Source organism: Odocoileus virginianus, chromosome 10, assembly GCF_023699985.2.
Source record: "Odocoileus virginianus isolate 20LAN1187 ecotype Illinois chromosome 10, Ovbor_1.2, whole genome shotgun sequence".
NCBI lineage: Eukaryota > Metazoa > Chordata > Mammalia > Artiodactyla > Cervidae > Odocoileus > Odocoileus virginianus.
Window position 1 is genome coordinate 47,541,155 of NC_069683.1, and position 24,053 is coordinate 47,565,207.

The 24,053-nt window shown below is 51.8% G+C and overlaps 1 protein-coding gene across 2 annotated transcripts in view; it reads left to right on the forward strand.

The window, feature by feature from the left end:
• Positions 1–5,286: 5,286 nt before the first annotated feature.
• The window catches only part of DSCAML1 (DS cell adhesion molecule like 1), a 356,923-nt gene continuing 338,156 nt past the window's right edge, over positions 5,287–24,053 (forward strand). The window contains exons 1-2 of one of the 2 annotated variants that reach the window (XM_020886749.2): positions 5,287–5,486; positions 22,448–22,765. In XM_020886749.2, coding sequence (XP_020742408.2) covers positions 5,441–5,486; positions 22,448–22,765 — 364 coding nt within the window. In that variant the 5' untranslated portion in view covers positions 5,287–5,440. Of the gene's footprint in view, positions 5,487–7,512; positions 7,572–22,447; positions 22,766–24,053 lie in introns of those variants that run through there. The other variant, XM_070473524.1, reaches the window with a different exon arrangement.

Genomic DNA, 24,053 nt, shown 5'->3' on the forward strand with positions numbered 1-24,053 from the left:
GAAAGGCTGGTCTGTGCTGGTTGGGGAAAGCTGGGGGTGCCTGACCAGGCCTTGCTGCTAAGGGAGACTCACACAGGTGGAGAATGGGCACCGGGTACTTGAGGAAGAAGGAGTAAATAACATTGCACTCAGGCTTTCCAGGAGAGAAGATGTTCACTTACAATTTGATGAACACATTTGTGAGTGCCTGGTGGGTCAGGAGAACTGCAGAATAACCTGGGAAGTTAGCAAAATGAGCTCCAACTCGTGGAATTTTCCTGTTTTTCTTTCTCACTTCGTTTGAATTCCTCCCACCTTCCCCCGCCCCCACCCCTCAAGAGAGAGCTGGCAATGAGCTTCAGCTGCACAGAATTTGGGCTTCATAATACCTCTCTGGGTTCACTTCTCAGCCAGTTTCAGTGTGGGGAGCAGAGAGTGGACTATGGTGAAGAGGCTGCAGTTATTGAGGGGGTTTCTGTACCCCCTGACCAACCCTCCTGAGACAGTGACCTGTACACGGTCTGTGGGCCCCCAGAGATGCCTTCTGTGGGGGAGGAGCCTCAAAGATTGGGGCCCTTTGTTCAGAGAGCTTAGGACCATGATACTAGAATCCAAGATGTGAAGAGGGTAAGTGACAAAATGTATCTAGACATCCTCAGAGTTAAGCATACAGAACTTTGGTTTAAGAAATGCCCAGATAATTTAATGACAGTACTGCCTTTTTATACAGGCATCATAGTCTATGAATTGCAATGATTCACCTTGTCTCAAGACCCTGATGCTGGGAAAGATTGAGGGCAAAAGGAGAAGGGGGAGACAGAGGATGAGATGGTTGGATGGGCATCATCGAGTCAATGACATGAGTTTGAGCAAACTCTGGGAGATGGTGAAGGACAGGGAAGCCTGGCATGCTGCAGCTCATGGGGTTGCAAGGAGTTGGACAGACTTAGCAACTGCATAATAATAACAAGCTTGTCTCAAGAAGACAGAAGTATTTTAGATGCACATGCATGCATTTTCAGCAAAAATGGTTTACTTTGTGTGGTTTGCTTCTGCGTATCTGTGTGTGAAAATACATATTTCTGCCTCTGCCTACATTGGAGAATGTGCAGAGGTGAAGAACCTGAGGCCCATAAAGACAGTGACTTGTCCAAGATCACAGATGACTACAGCGACAAAAATAAGACTAGAACCCAGAACTCCTCATATAACATTAAAATCAATTACACATTGGAGAGAAGAAAAAAAAAGGCAAGGAAATCCTTATTTGTATTTTTCTCCTCCAACCAATGAATAAGGTCTAAGAAGGTCAATCCTGAATTAGCTATATAACCCCAAATGTCAAGTTTGTACCACTGACCTGGTTCAGTATTGATTCCTTGTATGAAAACCATGATCATACTGAGCTGTTAAAGAATTTCAGAGCACATAGGAAGGCTCTACTAAAATAATTATATGCCTTTGTTTTCGAAGAAAAGTATCCAAAATATATAAGCTGTTGTTTGAGTTAAACAATAAAAACATCTGTGGTTTCTCATTATGGCTCCAGTCCTAATATAACATGGCAAAATAATACCCCCCAAAATATACATGATTAACCTGAATTGGACAGGGTTCACCTCCCAGTGTCTTCATATAGCTGCTTCAACTGGCATTGGTAAAACACACACACAGACACACACACACACACACACCAGCTACTTCATCACCCACCATTCTAATGCAATAAAATATTGAAATTAATCACTGGTTTTAAATGAACGGTGTGTCTCTACTGGCAATGAATCCCACAAATTAGGGCATATGCATAGGTGTCAATGCAGGATTTTTGGATTGTATTCAAATCGCCTCTGAGCACAGGTGTGCCTGTCATTAAGTGTTTATGTTTACCTGTACAGATGGATGTTTGCCTGGGCAACTGTGTTTGTTCTCACGCCGGTGAGCATATATTTCTGTGGGGGTGTGAGGGCTCCTTTCCAAGTCGGGACTCTAAAGGAATTGTCCCTCCTATCAAAATTAAGAAAGAGTCCCTCCAAAGTGTCAGCTGTGGGAGGAAAGCATCAGCGTTTGGCGTGGGCAGAGGTGAAGCACGAATCCCACTCTCTTTCCTGGAGACTCGCTTTTCCCTGGGGGTTCCCTTGCTGGGATTCTTGCTGACTCTGCCAGGCTACTCCCCACCTCCATCTCCTGTTAAGGGGGGACTTCGGAACATCGCAGAGCCAGACTGTCACTTTCAAGGATGTTTTCCTAAATAGTAAGGAGGGGCAAAACCTAGGAAATGGAAAATACAAAAAGCAGAAGACTGTCTGCTTTCAGGTCCTGTCCTTGAGGACGATCACGCCATGCTTTTCCAGCCTCAAGTGCACCGTCCTTCCGTGTTTCTGTGGCTGCTTCCTGGATTCCCAACGCCTGAACTCTGGCCTCGCTGCCATATGGACCGCAGAATGTCATCCCGGTATCCTCTCCCATCCAGCTCTTCCCTCCCCTCCCCCGCACAGTTCAAGGTCCTCTGAGCAAAGCCAATAACATTAGCGATAGACTTATTTACTGTGCTTGCTACATGCCAGCCACCGGGCTCATCTTATTTAATCCTCACAATAGCTCTCTAAGGCGGATGCTGCGGCTGTCCCCACGTTACAGGTGAGGGAACAGGGGCTTAGTGCCCATGAATTCCCCAAAGGTGTACAGCTTGTGAAGGGCAGAGTTGGGCTGAGATCTTAGCTCTGGCTTCAAAACCACTCTCTTAACCATCACATTATATATAGAGAGAGCTTCCTTGTGCTAGAGGGAGTCTGCCCTCCTCACCTGCCCACCCCCACTCCCCATATCCACGCAGCCTCTTCAGGAGACAGTCAGCAAACGACCTCACCCTTCAGGTCACACCTGACTCTCTCCACACGGTCCTGTGGTCCCTGAAAGGCCCTCAGGTGTAACCAGCATAAAAGAGGACACTCAGGTTAGAGGAGGTACTTCAGGTAAATGGAGAGAAGGGGGTCCCCCTCTCTCTTTCCAGCATGTGGGGCCCGAGCAGCTGTGCTGACCCCCAGGCCCCACTCAGAGTCCGCCCCTCCCGACAGACAGCAGCCCCTTTCATCCTATCTGACTTAGCAGTTTATTTTAGGCACGGCCTGACCAGGTGCTCTGGGTCAATAGGCTTAGTTTTAAATAACTGGATTCCTGTCGGCAACGGTCTCCTTCAGAAGGGGAGGACCAGGGCGGACGAACGAGCCCAGCAGGCTGGCAGCGCTGAGGGAAGCTCTCTGCCAGCAGACTGGAGGTTGCTGTGCGCTGTGGCTGCCTGCCTGACCCCCGGCAGGGCCCTGCTGCCTTGCTCCGGGTCTCAGCTTCCTCACCTGTAAAGCGGAGGGCGGGCTGTGTCATCTCAAACACCTGTTGCAGTCTGCCCCTCATCTCTGATCTATACCTGTGTGCATGTTCAGTCACTCAGTCTTGTCCGACTCTTTGTGACCTCATGGACTGTGGCCTGCCATCCCCCTCTGTCCATGGGATTCTCCAGGCAAGAATACTGGAGTAGGTTGCCATTTCCTCCTCCAGGGGATCTTCCCAACCCAGGAATGGAACCTGTGTCTCTTGGGTCTCCTGCATTGACAGGCAGATTCTTTACCATTAGCACCACCTGGGAAGCCCATACTCGTGTTTCCAGAGGGCAAAACACCTAGTGAAAAAGCATCTTCTGTGGAGTGGTGACTTGGTGTCACGGAGTTGGGCCACCAGGGGAGGCAGCCCCGCGCAGAGCAAGCACTACTGCCCCAGAGTCAGGAGACCTGGGTTCCGGTCTTGCTTGCGATACAAACTGGGTGACCTTGAACACGCCAAGCCTCATTTTTCTCATCTGTTTTAAAAGGGAGCGATAGAGCTTCAAAGAATATTGTGAGGACGGCAATCGCAGGTGAGAGCCCTTTAAACTCTGAAAGCACTTTAAACTCTCTGAAAGGAGAAAAGTAAATGCACCTGTCCCTCAAAAAGTTAAAGATAGAATTACCATAGGATCCAGCAATTACCACTCCCCAAAAAGTTGAAAGCAGAGTCTCAAAGAGATACTTTTACACCTATGTTCAAGGCAGCATTGTTCATCATCGCCAAAGGGTGGGAGCAACACAAGTGTCCACTGACAAATGAATAAACAAAATGCGGTCTATATATACTATGGAATATTATTCAGCTATGAAAAGGAATACAATTCTGACATGTTACAACATGGATGAAACTTAAAGACATTATGCTAAGAGAAAGAAGATACAAAGTTGTACGATTCCACCTATATGCAAAGTCATAGAGACGGAAAAGTAGATTAGTGCTTACCAGGAGCTGGGGAATACAGAGTTATCATTTAATGGGTACCTTTCTGTTTGGATGGTGAAAAGTTCTGGAAATGAGTAGTGGTGATGGTATTACAACACTGCAAATGTACTGAATGCCACGTAGAAACAAAATGGTAACTTTTATATCATGTAAATGTTAATGTATTTTTAAAAGTAAATGCCTTGGGCCCTAGTGCCTAACCCACTGCCTGGCACACAGCAGGTAGTCAACATTCATTTTGTAACTGAGAGGATACCCTTACTCAAGCCCTAGTCAATTCCATGCCAACTTGAAGCAGATTGCTCTAAGGAATAAACCAGTTTCTGCTTAGGGACAAAGCTGTGGGGTAGCGGAGATAGAGGAAGATAAAGGAGGAAGATACAGGAGATACAGCTGACATGAAAACTATTCATTGCAAATAATGTCTGAGTAATCACAATGTGCGTGGTTGGAGGAATATTCCCAGAGCGCTGGGGTGTCTGGGCTCACCTGGGGCTTCCCATGAGGCAGGCTTGCAGAGGGAACTAGGGGTTGGAAGGGCATGCCGTTTCAGCTCTGAGATGGGCAGTCATCCGGGGCGGCACCAAAGGGTCTGGCTTTTACTCCCAGGCTCCCCTACCCAGGTGGTAAACTGAGTCGGAAGGAAGCACGAAGCCTTGGCCCCAGGTGACCGGGCCGGGGAGACCCGGGGCGCCCTTGGCCCGAGCAGGGCGGGCTCTCACTTAGCACACGTATGGCACACGCCTGTGCGCGACCGCAGGCTGGGAGCCGGTGGGTGGCAGGGACCCCTCGCCTCTCAGACTGCGAACCCTGGCCCGGGTCGTGGGGTCCGGGCCCTCGCCCCTGTGCCTGGGCTTGTGGGACTGGGTGGGGGGCGTCTGGGCTCGGGGCTCGCGCGGCGCTCCCCAGCGGGGTACCGCGGGGGGGGCGGGGAGAGCGGCCGCCTAGCCCAGCCCCGCGGATGACAGGAGCGAGGGAGCCGAGGAGGGAGGAGCCGCCGCCGCCGAGCGCTGGGCTGAGGAGCGGAGAGAGCGGGGCGCGGAGTGCGGGCGGCTGGGAGCGCGCTGAGCGGGGGAGAGGCGCTGCCGCACGGCCGGCCACAGGACCACCTCCCCGGAGAATAGGGCCTCTTTATGGCATGTGGCTGGTAACTTTCCTCCTGCTCCTGGACTCTTTACACAAAGGTGAGACCCGAGCGGGCTGCAGGGCGGCGGAGGCGGCGGGGCTGGGGTGCGCGAGGCTGGCGGCGAGGCGGGGTGCCCGGGGGTGGGTGGGAGGCCTCCAGGTACTCGGGGCGGGGGGACGCACTCCGGCGACCTGCCCCGGGTGGGTTGCACCCGGGGCGGGGCAGGCACCCGGAGAGCGGCCAGGTGAGAGTCCGCCCTGGACCGCTTGGCCAGCCACCCGCGCCTGCCGTTTTGGGGGCGCGCCCGGCGGGGTGATGGTGAGAGAACCCCTCATCTCCCCGCTCCTTGCTGGGCCGCTGTTCTGCCCGGACCCCTCCCCCAGTCCCTTGCCCGCTGCCTGCGGCTGGGTGGCGCTGGGACCCCGGGGTGCCCTCCGAGTCGAGGGGTCCTCCGGCCGTGACGGTTCACCTGGAAGTCCTGGTGGAACCGGGCTGCGGCTTACTTCCCCTCTGCCGCCGCGCGCCCCTCCGCCGCCCCAGACCCCCTGCACCGCACCGCATGGCGCTTATCCTTGCCCTGGCTGGATGCAGAGCGAGGAGAGCAAGGGGTCCCGAGACGGGGTCCCTCGAATACCAAGTTTCTTCTCCAAACCTAGAGGTCGCCTTCTCCCAGCCCCATCTCACCCCCCACCCCTGCCCCAGGGCACCAGCCTCGGCTTCTTCGTTAAGCCACCTGGCCACCTCGGGCAGCGCGCCCCAAGGTGCGAGATTCTACGCTTCGGCGCCTGGTCAGCCGACCTGGGACAAATCTTGGGGTGGGGGGGCGTGTCGCTTTCCCCGGAGAGAAGGCGTTGCTAGGGGTGGGTCCAGGTGTCCGGCGTGTCCAGACCTGCTGCTGGGGCGCTGCGCACCTGATCCTCGAGGCGGCCGGGGTTGGGGGTTGGAAGTGGTCACACATCTTCGACCAGAGCCACCTGGGCACCAAGTCGGCATCAGGCCGTCCCCGGCACTCGGACTTCCAGGCGTTCGCAGAGGACGTGCCCCCAGGCGCGCGGATGGCGGGAGAGGAGGCGGCCGAACTCCGCGCCCTTGCGCGGTGGAGCACACACGCTCGCTCTTCCGAGCTCAGCTTTACCTGTTCAGCCCTCCAACTTTTCTCCTCCGCGCCCTGGGGGACGCCCTCTCCCCCACTTTGCCCAGGCGGCTGCCCTGGCCCCCCTGCAACTCTTGACCCCTAGGCGATGGGGGAAGGGCAATCCAGCCCAGGGTTGGCGCTCCCCGAGGGGTCTCTATTCCTTCGTTGCCCGCTCCCCAGGGGTCTGGAGTCTGCAACCTACGGGAACTGACTAATATCTTGTGGCTTTGCGGGAGAAAGGTGACCCTTATCTTATTTGTAAACACCGCCGGATCAAAGCCAGATTGAAGGCCGAGATGCTGCTGAGGTTTGCCTGGAGACCGGGTTGCGGGGCGAGGGGCAGCCTCTGAACCATGGACAAAGTAGTTGAGTTTCTCTGACCCAGTGGGGTCCACGGGGTGACACACCAAGGCTGGTCTAGATTGATTAACCCCTTGCCCCCTGCACAGCACCCTCTCACATCACCTCAATGGAGTCAGAAGCCCGCCTCTGGTTCAACCGCGCCCCCCACCCCCCAGTCTCCCTCTCCCCAGGCTCTTCCTGCCTTCCTCCACCCCCGCAGGCTGGCTCGGCTCGCAGCTTTAATTACATTAATATTAAAAATACATAAGGTGAGGAGCAGCAGCTTTCTCTCTCTCGGTCTCTCTCCATCCGCTACCCCTTTCCATTTTGTCAGACGAGAAAGCACAGGCCGGAGCCGCTACCACACTCTTGGCCAGCGGTCCACACACGCCCCCGGGCCCCCGCCGCTTCTGGAGACCTCTTCCCGCGTAGCCCATCCGCGGGAGGCGAGGCCCTTAGCGAATACCTGATGGCCTCTCCCCTCCCCCCTTCAGAAGGCGGGCATTAATAAATGAAGCCCAAGCTATTTGATAGGGAAAGGGGCAGATGGGGGTGGGGGTGGAGAGAGGCCCAGGAGGCGGCAGGACAGCCCGAGGGGCAAAATCTTTTCCCGGCGGAGAAGGAAGTCGCTCTGGCCTTGGGCCGGTGGGAGGCTGGAGGTGCCAGGTGAGGCGACACCTAAGTGGCCTGTGGGTCTGCACAGCCCCGGGTGCCCGTGCCATTCAGAGGCTCCAGCGTCTGTGTTGGGCGCCAGGGCGACTTGCCAGACAGGCCTTTCTTTTCCTTCGTGCCTTAATTGGATCTTGGGTGCCAGGCTGGTCCCGGGGGGCCTGTTCTGCTTGGGGTGGCATTGGTAGTGGGGGTGGCGGAGGCGGCTGGGGGAGATGTTGACGTGGCGAGAGCAGCGAAGATGGGGTTTGGTGTATTTTTCTCTCCCGTTGCCAGTCACCCCCGCGGCACCAAGGAAAATGTAAATGTGAATGTTCGAGCCTGTTACAGAAAACAATATCCTCTTGCAATAATTTGTACGTCCATCTGTGAGGAGCGGGAGGAGGCAGAGAGAGAGAGGAGAAAACAAGATGAGATGAAGCATCCTCTGGATGGAATTAAGCAGTTATTGAATGTGTTTTAAGCTTCTGTTATTTCCATTCCTCTCAAAATACCTTTTTTTTTTTTTTTGATGAAGCCTGAGCTTCAGACTGATTCCTCAGAACTAAAGTGGGAAGGTGTTTTAATAATCGGTTATCAAGTCTCCAATAACTACCTTATTATTGCCAAACGCATCCAGGTTTGGGCAGCCAGATGAACCCCAGTGAGGCTCTCTCTGTTGTTCCATCCAGCGTGCCAGCATCTGTGTTGCCTGCATTTGCATTTTTACTGTGCAAAAGAACAAGCTTCCCCGGCACTAAAATTCCTGTTTTCTAAAACCCAAAATAATGGGTTGCATTGATTTTTTCATTTCCCACCCCAACCTCTTGGATGGGGACTCATGGTTCCTCTCTCTTGAGAAGACCAAATTAAAAGCCTTCGTCAAACCATTAAGAAAAATCTCTAACACTCTGTTCAGAGTCTAATTAAAGGTTGGGGGGGGGGGTGGCGGCGGGCGCTTAGCGAGTGTGTTTTTAAATTCTCGACCCGGCAAACACAACTTCGGGGAAGCAGGTGAAGGACCCGTGAGCACTGGGGAGAGGGTAGGTAGGCAGAGAAGCCCTGGGTGCCTGGATAACATGGGAGAATGGGGTTGTCATGATGCCTGACAAACCTTTCAGATGTTTCGTATTTCTGGGCATCAAAGTCAGCTGCCTTGAATGTATTTCTGCAGCAGGCTGGGGAGCTCAATTAGAAACAAAAAGCAAGTAAGCAGTTGACCCAAAGGCAGTGCTTAAGTTGAGCAGATCCCAGGAGACTGGCTGAAGAGGCTTATTTTTCTCAGATTGAGGAATGAAGAGGAGGTGGGCAAGCAAATGGCGGCAGGGGTGGGGGTTGGCCCAGCGATGCTTTGCTAAAGAAGCAAGCCCATCCCCACCAACAGGCTGGCTAGGAGTGTCCAGACACAGGGTAACTCTGTTGGCTTTTAACAGAGGGGTGCAGACCTCGTGGCCCCCTTGCCTTCTCCTGGTCTTCGGAGATTCCATCCTTGTGACTTGCTTGGTCCCCTGCTCAGCCTGATGAAGGATGATTTTATTTATGGATGAGTTGAAGGGAGGGTGGATGTTCAGAGAGCTTTCTTTTTTTTTTTTTTTCCAGGGGAATGGGTACCAGGCTGGGAGAGATTCTCCCCTCCCACGTGATCCTGGAGGAGATGTTTCTTGGGGGCACTGGAAGCAGTCAAGAAGAAAAGCCCCCCACTTTCCAAATGCTTCCTCAGGCCCTAGCTCAGTAGATTCTAGCCGGCACCCAGGTGCCTGAATGGGGTGAGCCACAGGCAGCAGACGTGGCAGGGTGCCAGGGACCCAAGGGCAGGCCCTGGATTTGCATGTAATTTGCATACAGATTTGCATGCTCACCTAGCCAGGCCAGGAGCCTCGGGTAGCATCTTGATAGCGTCTTGATCTCGGCCTCAGTAGCAGCCAGGCAGTGACTCTTTTCCTTGGGTGGAGTGGGGGTGGGGCAAGGGTGTAGAGAAGGAGGGTGTTTTCAGGGGTGTTTCTTTCTTCCGAGTTTTAGCCCCCCAGGGGTTTAGCATTGAGTCTTCCTCCTGGCAAGGCAGACCCTCGAGCTTGCAACAGGGATGGAATGTGTGACAGTGGCAGAGATGCCTGAAGGCGGACCAGACTTGGGGTGTGGGTTGTCCCACCTGTGCTGCAGAAAGGAGAGAGGGGCACACCAGCCGTGGGGCTCCAGGGCCAACATTCACCTTCTGGTGTGTGCGCCCTCAGGTTGGAGGCGGCTTAGGGCTGTGGTCAGTAGGTGGAGAAGCTGCCGCTGATGGGAAGGGGATATCAAGTGAGACAAAATGCCCTTTCACCCTCTTGGTTCGTCAGTGTCCAGTCTGGGAGGGGGTTGTGGCCTCTGAGAGGAAGAGGCCTCAGCTGCTGCTTCTCCCATCGTTAAGGTGCCTTCTGTCACATGCAGTGGTTGGAGCAGGGGGCAGTAGGAAGACAGGTGCTGTGGTCAGAGAACTGATGGATAAAGAGCTGGGAGTAATGCTTGAAGGGCCAACAGTTTGGGGCAACTGCTGTGCTCCTTCCCAGAGAGCCAGCTGGGATGTCCGTGGTGGGAAAGCCACCTCGAGAATGATTTTGTCTGCACTTCCAGGGCCCTGGGCAAATCTCACCCTGGCAGGTGCAGCTCCAAGGGCTCCCAGAGTGCTTTTCTGCACACCTAATGATCTGGGACGGGCTTCCCAGGTGGCTCAATGGTAAAGAATGCACCTGCCAATGCAGGAGATGTGGGTTCTATTCCTGGGTCGGGAAGATCCCCTGGAGGAGGAGATGGCAACCCACTCCAGTTTCTTGCCTGGAGAATCCTATGAACAGAGGGGCCTGGCAAGCTGCAGTCGTGAGGTTGCAAAGAGTCGGACGCTGGCAGTGATCTGGGAGGGCTCTGGTCCCGCAGACATTTCTGAAGAAGGCGGGGGTGGAGCCCTAAGCTGTTGGGTAGAGCCTAAGTGTATGGCTGGAGGGAGAGAAGGCCAGTGGACAGAGCTTCAAGCTCCCCTCCCTTAATTCTTCCAACCAGAGCATTTTGTATACTAGAATTGTAAAGACAAATGAGATTGCAACTTAATGGTGCAGTGGATATTCTGAATCCAGGCAAACCCTTCATTCATGTCCTGGTTCTGCCCTTAATAGGGGACATTAGGTCTCTCTGAGCCTCACTTTCTCCAGCTCTGAAATGGGATTAAAGGAGATGATGTATACAGCATACCTAGAATATAGTTGGTTTTCAACAAACCTTAGACCTCTTCTCCTTTCCTGCAGTACTCTCACCCCCACCCTACCACTGCCACTATTTAGTCACTAAGTCGAGTTTGACTCTTCTGGAGGCTGCCAGGCTCCTCTGTCCATGAGATTTCCCAGGTAAGAATACTAGAGTGGGTTGCCATTTCCTTCTCCAGGGGATCTGGGTATCTTCCCCACCCAGGGATCAAACCCACATCTCCTGCTTGATTATTGGGTTCTGTCAGTTGTACGAATGAGCCACAGTTTTGGCCAAGCCAGCTGATGGAGACTTTGTAGTAGTAAGAAGACTGAACGGTGGCCCCAGCAGGGAACATCACAGCTTCCTTCTGTCATCTGTCAGTTGGGTAGCCGGCAGGATCCATCCTCAGCCAGGTAGCTGGGGCCATGCAGGCACCTGGGTTTCCCTGGGAAAGGGGTGTCCAGCACACTCCCATTCCGCAGCCAGTTGCTGGTGGCAGCTGTGGCAAAGGTGAGGGCACAGGTGGGCTCCAGACTTGGATTTGAGGGTGAGGCAAAGGCCAGTCTCATACTTGCCTGAGGAAGGCTGGGGTTGGCTGGTAAATCTCGACTGTGATTGGACAGAGTAAGAACTAGCCTGGATTTAATGCCGTAAGCCTGTGTAAATGTGCTGCTCAGGGTGAGCCCCCCACGCACCTGGATGGATTGCTGTGTCTTCCCCTGCCAGGCTGCATTTTGCTGTTTTTCAGGTAGTTTCATGTATAGAGAACACTCCTGACAGCCCTAGACCTTGGGGAGCCCCAGACCACTTCTCTCTCAATAACCCAGCCAGTCACAGGAAAGCGGCCAATGACCCAGAGGTCAAGTGCTGCTCATGGCAGGTTGTGGCCCATGGGTTGTGTGAGTGGGGGGTGGTGCTGTGGCACAGCAGCGTGCCCTGTTTAACAGATGTTGGTCCCACGCTGCTTTACCGTGAACAGCACTAGCCTTGGGCACCACCCCTGCCATTCAGCTGCTCTTCCTGCATCCGTTCAGCCACCTCCTGCCCCACTTCCCCATGCCCTTGCTCTCCTTGATGCTTGTGTTGACGGTTTCCAAGGTCACCATCTTCATTAAGAACAGTTATTCATAGGCTAGTTGCATCTCCGTTAAACTCTGTGTGTGTCCATGAAGAAGCATTATTCATAGACCAAGGAAATTAAGCTCAGCTTGATTTAGGCACGTGGCCTAATAGTTCATGTGCCTCTACTTCCTAATCTGTAAAGTGGGTAAAATAATCCCAGTCCTGATCATCCCCTGGGGTTGGTTGTTATTGCCTGGTCACAAGAAGGATGAAAGCCATACAATTATAGAGTGTGTGACAATGCCCTGTAAGATGAAGAGGGCCACATATAAACACACACGTGTGAAAAACCCACAGCAGACCAGTTTTAGCCTTATAAATGCTCTGCTGAAATGTGAGGTATAATTACTGTCATCTCATCATACAGAAACAGTGAAGGTCTCACAGCTGTGTGTGGCTGTCTCCCCCGTCCTGGGTCCCCCATATATGGAGAATTTTCTACCCTTTTCATCAGTGAGGGGAACAGCCAATGAGACCCAGCAGGGCTGGCAACTATCTTCATGGAGCAGACTTGGCAGATTCCCTGTGGCCCCCGTGCCCGGGGGGTGTGGAAGGAGCTTACCTCTGCTCCATCCCTGGGCGCTTAGATGTCTGTTTACTCCATAGTCCTCTGGACGTTCCCTTGAGGGTATTTTCCCTGCTGGGAATCCACACTTTGTGTGTGTGGTAAGGGCAGTAGGCACAGGGTCCCATCATGTGTGACCTTGTTTAAGGTCATGGCAATTACTGGAATCCAGGCCCTGAGCTGACTCATTGGAAAAGACTGATGCTGGGAAAGATTGAGGGCAGGAGGAGAAAGGGGTGACAGAGGATGAGATGGTTGGATGGCATCACTGACTCAATGGACATGAGTTTGAGCAAACTCCAGGAGATAGTAGACAGGGAAGCCTGGCATGCTGCTGTCCACGGGGACACAAAGCGTTGGATACGACTGAGCGACTGAACAGCATCAGGCCCTGAGAATGCAGCTGAGTCAGGGTCACGGTCACCTTGTATCTGGTATCTGGAGTGGCCTCCCAGAGCCATGGGTGAGGAGAAGGACAGGGGACCTGCTTTGAAGGTGTGACTGCCGTGGGTCCAAGTCTTCCAGGTTGGAAGTCACATTCAGGGACACTGAATTCATCCCCTCATCAGCTGCCTGACCCCCTCTGCACTTTCCTCCCAGTGGTGTTCTTCCTCTGCTCCAGCACGTCCAGTCACAGGAAACTCCTTCCTTTCAAGGCACCCCATTCCCCGCCAGACACCTCTGACCATCCGGAGCTCACCCTTGTGATCAGCCGGTTCTGTCTTGGTCCTGACCTCCTACTCACTGACCCCTGCTCCCACCTTCAGGCCACATGGAGGCAGGATCCATGGACCCTCTTCTGCTTGGTGACACTGACCATTGGCACACAGATGTCCCGCCCACCTGAGCCCTCTCCTCTAGGCAGCCGAGCAGCAGCCCTGGCCCCTCTGATGCTCGTTCCTGTGCTGTGGCTTCCTTTCTCCATGATGCCCTCCATGCCTGGGTTGCTGGAGCAGCCAGAACTGCACGGTTGGTGGGGACAGGGCTTGGGTCCCAGCCAGGACGCTGGCCAGCCGTGTACCTGGGAGTGTATGGCTCTCTAGGCCTCACTCTCCCCATCTGTAAATGGAGGAGATTGGACAAAATAATCTCTTAAGTCCCTCCAGCGTGAACAATCTAAATCTAGGAATCTCTGGGGACAACTGTGCTGTCTGAGCTGACTCCCGGGAAAGACCTTTCTGGCCATAAGGGGCCTTCTTTTGACAGGCCCTGTCTGGGAGGGGCTGGAAGATTAGAGTCTGTTTGACTGTCAGCTGTTGCTCATAACTCCTCCTGGAGCTGATGGTGAGGGGCCTTATAGGTTGAAGGATCTTTACTGGATCTCAGAGGTTTCTGATTGCTGGTTATAGGACCTATGTTTGTGCTAAGAATCCTAAGGGAGAAAGAAAAAACCCCGTGTTTCTGATGGACAGAGGTGGCCACATGGGCCCTGGGGCATTGCTTCTCATTGGGGTGGTACTGCTTTCTTAGGACTGTTTGGAAGTTGGGGGAGATACTTTGGGGTTGTTATAGTGACGAGGGTAGGGAATATATAGTGGGGGGTAGGGAGGGATGATTAGGGATGAAATGTCTGATGCCTGGGGCTGTCCCAAATAATTCAGAATTTTCATCCCCCAAATGGCTGTCTTTCATCAGAAAACCCCCATGTAAGGATGGTCACATCTTGGAGACTTTCTGAGAGTAGAATGCAGTGCTCCCGTTGAGAAACACAGCCAGTATAAGGTAGTTCGAAATGCTGCTCTGCCAGCCCTGGCTGTGCTACTGAGGAAATTACTTGATCTCTCAATGATCCTGTTGTCTCAGCTGTAAAATGGGGTCTTGGGCAGTAGCTCCATTAGAGGTTGCTTATAGCAATTAAATGCACCATAATGCAAGGAAGCGGCTTCTGACAGTGCCTGGCACACAATAAATGCTAAAAAAAAAAAAGCAATGGTGACCATAATGATGGTGAGGATAGAGATGAAGCAGGTATGCCAAGTTTGGGGACAGAAGGTATAGGACTTTGTCCCAGCTGCACCATCCTGTCCCAGAAAAGTATCAATGCTCGGATGCTGTCTGGGGAGACTGGCCCTTCTCCGCCTCAGGGTCTAGGCTCGGGTTGTCTCCAAGGTGTGAATACAGCATGCGGGGTTTTCTGATGGCAGGCCAGACCTCCTCTCCCTGGTCCTTACCTGAGTTTTGGATATACCTGGTGGTTGAGCCGAGGCCCTGCTGGTTGGTCCTCTCTGAGATCTGTTTTTTCCAACTATGGAACAAGAACAGAATGAAGACAAATAATATATCTCTTTTATGAAAACCTTTGTGTGGAGATGTAGTGGAGTAATCAACCTTGCAAATTAATCCAAGAAACCTCACGGGGCCACATCTTCATTAAAACAACAGCTCTGTGTGAGGTGGGGAGAGTTGTGGTTGATGTGGGTATGACAATGGTCTGTCTGTTGATCACACCATTGTTATTTTATTAACTTGATTGCCAAATTAAAGAAATTAATGCAGTGCTAAGGTCCTGTCAGCCAAGCCCAGGAGAGCAGTCTGTTGTTGGGAGAGTGGGTTGAAATCCACTATGGCAGATCTATTCTTCTCTATGGAACGTTATTGTGAGTGTAGACAGAGGACCACTTGCTTCAGAAATGGAGTTCCCTGGCCCTTTAACAGATGTGGTGGATCTGTTGTGCATGTATCTAAGGATGTGGATGTGTAACAAGCTCTCCAGGTGGTTCTGACACATAATAATGTTGGAGATACTGTCTGAAGTTGTCATCGTCATCATCATTGTTGGTGAGAGGTAAGTATTTGCTGAGGGATATTTATTCCATAAGTACTTCCTGTCTGCTCACTCTCGTGATAATACTTACAACAGCAATGAACACTTAGGTGGTTACCTATACCACTTACGTATACCGGAAGGTGCTGTATATATTAACTCGTCTAATTCTAACAACCCCTGAAGTAGATATGGTCACCCCCATTTTATAGATGAGAAAACCAAGGTGCAGAGAGAGGTGAGGTCATCTTGCTTGAGGTTACATTGCTGGTAAGGGGGAAGAGCAAAGGGCATCAGAGTCTGGGCGTTTAGCCTCCGTGCTACATGCCTAGTGCTGTGTTCGGCCCAGGGGACAGTGGTGACCAAGACAGCTCACGTCCTGCAGGGAAGCCCTGCCCGCTCCTCCTCCCCCTGCTTGTGTCCAGCTCCACTGCCCTGCCTGTGCCCTGGTCTGGATACCCCTTGGGGGTGCTTGTCCGTCTCTGGGGGTGGGCGGTGGCAGGTGGCAGGGGCCCCAGCATTGGCAGATGCTCCTGGATGAAATATGCAGTGAAAGAGATGGGTAAATATTGTAAAGGAAGAGAAAAAAAAAATGACTCACTTCTCCCGGTGGAGGTGGTGAGGCGTTAATATGTCAGTCTCTTCGGGTTGTCATTTATGATGACTGGAGACGATGACATGGGGACCCATAAGTGTGCAGGAGGAAGCCTCAGTTGGCCAGACACCTCCATCCCAAGTCAGGCAGGTGGGTGGGGGGCCCCTGGGTGTCGACAGCGTGGGTGTCGAGTTTCCTTTGCCAAACTAATCCCAATGGCCAGACAGCACAGGGTGGGCGGACAAGTTGATACAATGGATATTTAGGTTTCAGGGGTGACCCTGGGGCAGCCCAAATGCCTGGGGGCGATTTCTGGTTTAAAAATATTGCTGTGCTATTTCTACACTTCTAATCTCCCAGCCATTTGGAGCCTGTTTTATGAAACGCGGCATCGGGGTGGTGCTCAATGTTAACCGGCGGAGAAGATTAAATGGGTTTAAGTCTGGGCGTCTGTCACATCACAACCAAGCCCATAACTTCCATTTTCTATTAAAAATCCATTTCCCCCTTTGACCAGAAGAAGCTTTGCTGTTGATCTGATCTCTCTCTCTTTATTTATGAAGTGTTTCCCCCTCCTCTCGTTCTCTCTGTAAATCTGCCTGGTTCTGTCTGCAGAGGAAAGAAAGAGCTGGGGGAGATGGCTGAGATTTAAGGGGAAAGTCGGAGTTTCCTGTCCAAGGATTTGCTTTCCAAATTAGGACTGGCTTGCAGAGTAGAAATGAAAGAGAGAATTCTCATAAGGCCTCGAACTTTGAACTCTTCAGCGTCATGTTGGAAAAAAAATCTCAGGCTTGGGAGCCAGGCAGACCTTGACTGAGGGTTGGCTTGGTGGCCACCTGGCTCTACCATCTTTTTCCTCACTTGTAGGATGAGACCTGGGTTTTCCAGGTGGCTCAGTGGTAAAGAACCCGCCTGCCAGTGCATGAGATGGGGATTCGATCCCTGGGTCAGGAAGAGCCCCTGGAGGAGGAAATGGCAACCTGCTCCAGGATTCTTGCCTGGGAAATCCCATGGACAGAGGAACCTGGCGGGCTCCAGTCTTGGGGTTGCAAAGAGTTGGACATGATTGAGTGACAGTGCACACAGGAGATGAGACCCACAGGGCCCACCCTGCACCTCTGCAAGGGGATTCCGTGAGAAAGTGCCTCTGAAGCACACAGTAGGCACTCGGTCAGTGTTAGTCTCCTTTAGAGAACTCTGAACCATCAGCCGGAGGGAGCCTTCAGGGGATAGGTGTACAGTCAAAATGAAATTAGACAAAGGGCTATGAGCCCTTCTACAGACTCTGCCCTGGGTAGTGGGTTAACCCTTCCCTGCTTCCTGCATCCTCTGGATGCTCCTGAATGGTGTGGGGAGGGGGCGGGAATGTTCTCTGGCGTTTGATGCTTTTCACCACACGTAGGGTACTGTTGAGCACATGGCTGGTGCTGGGTAAAGACCTCCTGAAGGAGTGTTTCCTGGCCCCGAGTCAGGAAGGACCTGGGAGAGGAGAGTGTTGGAGGGCGCAGGAGTCACCCGCAAATGCAGAGCTGCAGAGGGGAGCTGGGCCCTGGCCACCCTTTACTGTATTTTTCATCCCCATGGTCTTCTCGGAGAATCTCTGGGACTCGAAGCTAATAACAATCTCATCCCTCCTAGTCCTGCATCCTCATTATGCGGAACCATTACTTTCACATTCTGTCTTACCTGGAGGACAGGTAAGATGGTACAGTCCTCCCCTTTTGTGAATGAGGACATGGAGGCTCAGAAAGGCTAAGTGGTTTACCTGAGGTCACACAGCACTTCAGGAATGAGCCCCAGGAGTGAAGACTTGTCCCAGGTCTCTGACTATTGTCCCATACTTCTGTGCTCCCCAGAGCTGGCTGGGGCTCCGTCACTGCTCTGAAGATTCAAACAGGAGCCTCAAAAGGAAGGGAAGCCACCACCATCAAATCCTCTCCAGACTCCGTGAGGTGGGGTCAAGGCCCCCGGGCCCTCACTACTCCCCTTCCCATGGCTGGTGACTGAGTGTGCTCATTGCTGCCGTAGCTGCTCACTGTGCCCGCCACTATCTGGGCACGTGGTGGAGACTTGAGGGAGTTTGTGCCTCAGTTTCCCCGTTATAGATTTGTTTACTCCTTTCTCTTGGCAGATGGGGTGAGGCTGAATTAATGATTATTTAAGGGCTTCTGCATTCCGGGCTGACAGGTGCCTTGTGATGGTAAAATATGAACCCAATGTAAGTGCAAAATGCTATTGTTTTACACCTGAGGGTGATGCTTCATAATGGCAATGCACTGTCAGAGCCATAAGCAGAAATGAATGGTTTGTCTAATCCTCCCCAGCTCCCCCAAACTCGGAAGACAGTGGCTCACATCCCAGGGTGGGAGAAATATGAAGCTACTCACCTTTTGCTATCAATCTGCTGTTTCTTCAGCCCTGACAGGTGGCTGGACAATCCCAGTCCATTCATCAATTACATCTACCCATTTGTAGTTCCTGAGAACCCCCACGTCCTTGGCTCTGGCAGGATCCAAGTCCCAGAGGGCAGGAAGGCTGTTGCTATTGTGGCTGATGGTCCTTCCAGAAGCCTGGAGCCAAGGGAAGCCTGGGCCAAGTGTTGTCTCTGCAGGGAGGGATTGGGGGGGGGGGGGTGGATTTCCAGCCAGGAGAGGAGAAGACTAGGAAAGTGTATTTAGGGTAGGTTTTGGAGGGAAGAAAGGATGGGGAGGGATACCCAACCTGGAAAACCAGATTCTGTGGCTTGATTCCTCTTATCTTCAGCATGTTTCATACAATAGAGCAGTTTCATTCCCGGGCTCTGATGTCAGGCAAAGTTGGGTCCCAGCCCACCTCCAACACTTATACTCTGGGTTACACTGGGTGGGTTAGTTAACTTCTCAGAGTCTTAATTTCCTTATCTGTGCAGTGGGACTGCTTCCCAGGTGGCACAGGGGTAAAGAATCCGCCTGCCAATGCAGGAGATGCAGGTTTGACCCCTGGGTGGGGAGGATCCCCTGGAGAAGGGAATGGCAACTCCCTCCAGTATTCTTGCCTGTGAAATCCCATGGACAGAGGAGACTGGCAGGCTACAGTCCATGTGGTCACAAAGAGTCAGACACTACTTAGCAACTAAACAATATTGGTGGGAATTATAACATCATCTAGAGAGTCATGAAGTTAAGTGAGAGAACACCTATAATGGATCTAGCACCCAGCCTGGCCTACAGTTAGTGAAATCCGTGGTTGCTAGTATTATTGCAGTTGGTCTTATCACTGAGGGCTGCATCATACAGCTCCTTAAATATTTTCTTACCCGGCCCCTTGAATCAGACAGTTCCTGAGTTCCTCTCTGTCAGAGATCTTTCTCAACTTCCTAAGTCCATTTGTCAGGCATAATGTAGAGTCTTTCTGTTTCTTGATGGATTTTGGCTTCCAAAATCCATAAAGCTGCCATGGTGAGTGTGTCTGATTAACTAGGTTGTCTCAGGAAGTACCCAGAACCCCAGAGTAATGTTCCTGCTCCCGCAGGCTGAGCGTTGTCTGAAGTGTTGAGTCTGACAGGGGCCCTGCTCCCAGGGTGCATGTGCCTGTCTGCACACAGGTGTGCAAATGTATAAATCTTGTTTGTGGTCAGCTGAATAGGGAAGTTGGTGGCCAGGAGGTGGTATTTTTTTCGGGATGGTATAAGCCCCCTCTTTACTGTTGCACTGGTTACCATCATCTGAGGGTTAAGAAATCAGACTCTGGACTCACTCAGATTGCCTGCATCTGGAGCCCTTGGTTACCAGTCGTGTGGTCTTGGGAAAGTCACTTTGATCTCTCAGTGCCTTAGTTTCTTCATCTGTGAACTGGAATAATGATAGTATCTCCCTCATAGAGTTGTTGGGAGGATGAAAAGTGGTCATACAAGTAAAGGGCCTACAACAGGGCCTGGCAGGAAGAAGATGCTTAATGAATAATTGTTGATTGAATGTCAGTAAAGAAACCTTTGGAAGGTGAGCAGGCTCCTGGGAATCTGGGGAGAGTGGATCGGAGAAGAAACTTCCTAAGTCTTAGCCCACTTATTTGTGAATGGTATGGTTTCATGGCCTTGGAGAACACACAAGCGCCTGTGAACTGGACAGGCTTCTGAGGGTCACTTTCCTCTTCCACAGAGCACCCTTGCTCAGCCACCACCCCCAGGACTGTTACAGTGGAGGCAGTGTGAGGATGTGGGTAGGAAAGCTGCGCTTCCCAGTTCCCCCCTCATCCCTTTGCTCCCCTTTAGCCAATAAGGGTGCAGTGCTGGGTGGGGACAGCAAATGCATTTGGTGCTAAGAGGATGCCCCTGACACCGCAGCAAGGAGCCCAGGGATGTGTTTTCCAGCTCTGCTGCTAATGGCTTCATCACGGCTTTTCATGAGCTGATGTGAATTGCTCTGACCAATGAGCCTTAATGGCCTTCCTCAACGAGCTGCCCGGTATATTCTCCCTGGAGGCTCAGCTCAGAGTTAAGCTGAGAATATTAATATGGTCTGGATGCAGGCCCTCCCCCTCCTGATAAAGTTGTGGAAATTGAGGTCAAGTTGGGTCCCCCACAACGTTCTTTAAACAAGCAGCAGAATCATTTGTTTGCTCCTTGATCTTCCTGGTAGAGAGGGAGTGGCTTCCAGCTGGAGACCTGGGACCAGGCCCCTCTTCCTCTGGGTTTGCCTCCACCTGCTGAAAGGTGACCCTTCCTAAGAAGGCAGGCTCCTTGGTAGGGAGGGAAAGTTCCTGATTCCATCATGTGGGGCTGTTTCCATAACGGCAGGCAAGACCGAGGTCCCATGCTGGGCTGAGAGTTGCAGAGAGCTGTCCTCCTTGTCAGGTGGCCTTGACGTTGTCAGGTAGCTGCATTGTGAGCATGTTCACCTGTGTGATCGAGTGTTACAATGGCGATATGTCAGAGACTCATGGGGTCTTTGCAGTCTCATGGATCCTCCCTCCATTTTATGAGTGAAGGAATGGATGGTCAGAGGGGGGAAGGGAATTCCATAGTCGGTCAGTGTCAGGGGTGGTTTTAGAACCTGAGGAGGGCAGTGATGTCTCTTGTTCCTGAGTTTGGATGGATCTACTCATGGTGCCACCAGTCGTCATCCCATCCCTTGGGACAAAACATTTTCAAATTGATCTCTCGAGGGGAAAGACGGCTCCCAGGGTCTTCTGCAGCCTTCTCTCGTCTGGGGCAGCATCCCACTTTGTGAGCCCTTCCTCTTAGAGCATGGTCTCAGACCTTTTACCTTTTGGCTCTGGTGTGTTAGAAAGTGTGCTAAGATCCTATTTAGAGCACTGGGTTCAGATTCTGATCCTGTAGCTTATTAGCTGTGTCATCTCAGGCACATCATGTAACTGTGCTTAACCTCCAAAAGGGAAGGATAAAAAAGAGGCCATATGTTTTACCAAAAGTTTTACTTTATTTTAGGTTTGAAGGATTTGTTAACAAAAGAAACCACTCATTACATACAAATACTCAATTTCAATATTTAATAGGGAATTATTTAACTTAATTTCAATATACAATCATTAAAAGGAAAGAGAAACAATAGAGAAGAGGAACAGCGCATACAGGCTTCCCTGGTGGCTCAGTGTTAAAGAACCCACCTGCAACGCAGGAGACACAGGTTCCATCCCTGGGTCAGGAAGATTCCCCTGGAGAAGGAAACGGCCACACACTCTAGTATTCTTGCCTGGGAAATGCCATAGACAGAGGAGCCTGGTGGCTGTAGTCCATGAGGTTGCAAAGAGTCAACACGATTTAGCAGCTAAGCAGCAATGACAGCAGCAGCCCATACACCACCCATCGGGCCGACCAACATTCAGACTTAAACGGCACGCTGGGAAGTCCCAAGGAACAGCAGTCTGGAGTCTCAGTTAGGAAAAGGTCCTGGGAAATGCGTCCACTGCACAGGTGAGACTGCAAATTGCCATTTTGGGGGGGTTCCTGCTTATAATCCTGGGCCACAAACTGATATCATCAGTTTGCACAAAGATGCAGCTCTGGTTTTCCTTTAACCTTTTTACAATACTGTTTGTTTCACATTGTGAGTCATAAGATTTTGTTAGACCCCAAGGGGTTGGCCTGCCTTCCAAGTGCTCAAGATTTCCAAGACCCACACCGTTTCTTATCTAAAATGTTGCCTGACTAGTCGTGTTTCCAGGCAGGTCAGAGGCCTGCTCTCCTCCTTCTGAAGCCTGAACAAGACTTCCTCCGTTTTAATTTCTCTAACACCATGCCATCCCCTCTCAGGATTATAAACATGGACTGGGGGGCCGGGTGTGAACATCTTTGCGTCTAATAGGTGCTCAATAAACATCCGTTATCTAAGCAGTGTCAGTGTGTCTCTTATACTGTGGATGCCTAGAGTGAACTACGGCTTTGGACTTGGCTTGGCGCCGTTTCAAGATTTTGCCATTTCTGTGCTGGGCTGGAAGCATCTGCAGGGTGGGAACTCTCTTACTCATCCTTGCCAATGCCTGGTGTAGAGTCAGTGCTCAACAGTACTTATTGAATGGCCGGTGCTCCAACGTCTTAGGAACGAGTGCGGGAGTTGCGGGGTTGGGACCCTGAGGGTATCATTAGCTTCACTAACCAACCTCTCTGCTCTCCTCCCCTCTCCCCTCCGCTGCAGCCCGCCCTGAAGATGTTGGCACCAGCCTCTACTTTGTAAATGACTCCTTGCAGCAGGTGACCTTCTCCAGCTCCGTGGGGGTGGTGGTGCCCTGCCCGGCCGCGGGCTCCCCCAGCGCGGCCCTTCGATGGTACCTGGCCACGGGGGACGACATCTACGACGTGCCGCACATCCGGCATGTCCACGCCAACGGGACGCTGCAGCTCTACCCCTTCTCCCCCTCCGCCTTCAATAGCTTTATCCACGACAATGACTACTTCTGCACCGCGGAGAACGCTGCCGGCAAGATCCGGAGCCCCAACATCCGCGTCAAAGCAGGTAAACGACCAGACACGGGCTCCCCTACGGGGCAGGAATGGGGAGCAGGCAGTGCCCATTCTGAGGACGAGTGCAACACAGAAGAAGGCAGCCCTTCAAGGAGGGTTGTGTTGTTTAGCTCTGCCACTTCTTGTGTGTTCTTAAGGCTTCCTACGTGGCTCAGTGATCAAGAATCCCCTTGCAGTGCGGGAGCCACAGGAGACACGGGTTTGATCCCTGGGTCTGGAAGATCCCCTGGAGGAGGAAATGACAACCCACTCCAGTTATTCTTGCCTGGAGAATCCCATGGGCACAGGAGTCTGGCGGGCTACAGACCATGGCATTGCAAAGAGTCAGAAGTGACTGAGCAACTGAGTACTATGTGTCCTTAGGCAGAGAACACACCTTTCTGAGCCTCAGCGTCCTCATCTGCAAAGCTGATACAAGCATCTCCCCATTCATCACTATGCGTGATGGTTCAATGCGATAACGCCTGTTTAAATTAAGTCATGTATTCATTTTAGTACTTGATTCATGAAAAACATTCAGTGACTTTCTGTTTTTTTAAAAAACCCCATTATTGAAATAGAATATATATAAAGAAATGTGCATAAGTATATAGATTGATGAATTTTCACAAAGTTTAATATCCAGATGAAGGTATCAGCATTTCAGAGGCCTGTTCATGCTTTTATTCAGTCACTCCACCCTTTGGGGAAACCACTGTCCTGACTTCTAACAAGATAGATGTTTGCTATTGCTGTGCTTTATCTAAATGGAGTCCTATAGTACACATTCTCCTGAGTCTTTTGCCCACTGTTGTTTGTAGGGTTTAGCCCTACTGCTGTGCAAAGTTACTGGCTCATTTTCATTGCCATGGAGTCTCGTCTGACCATCCTACACTTTATTTATCCATCCCACCGTTGATGGACATCTGGGTATAAGGCATCTCGTGAGGACAGACATTTAGGTAAAATCCATGATGGAAAACTCTTAGCAGTGAAGGATTTTGGTCTTGGGAAGAGTTGATGGAGGCAAGGAAGTGAGGGCTTTTCAACTGGTCTCTTTACAGAAACTACAAAGTCTCATTTCTCTTTGTTAGGCCTGGAGGCAAGACAGTGGCTTAGATCAGCCAGTCTTTACCAGGATGTCATGATATGCTGCTGTGTTCTAGTCCATTGTGCAGTGTGCCTGAAATATTAATAAAACACTGAGGTTTGGGGAATGATTTTCTTAAGCATTTTGGGTGGAAGAAGACAGGTAGTGTTCTAGCTAGCCCACTGTGATGGCACCCAGCCTTGGGTGCACC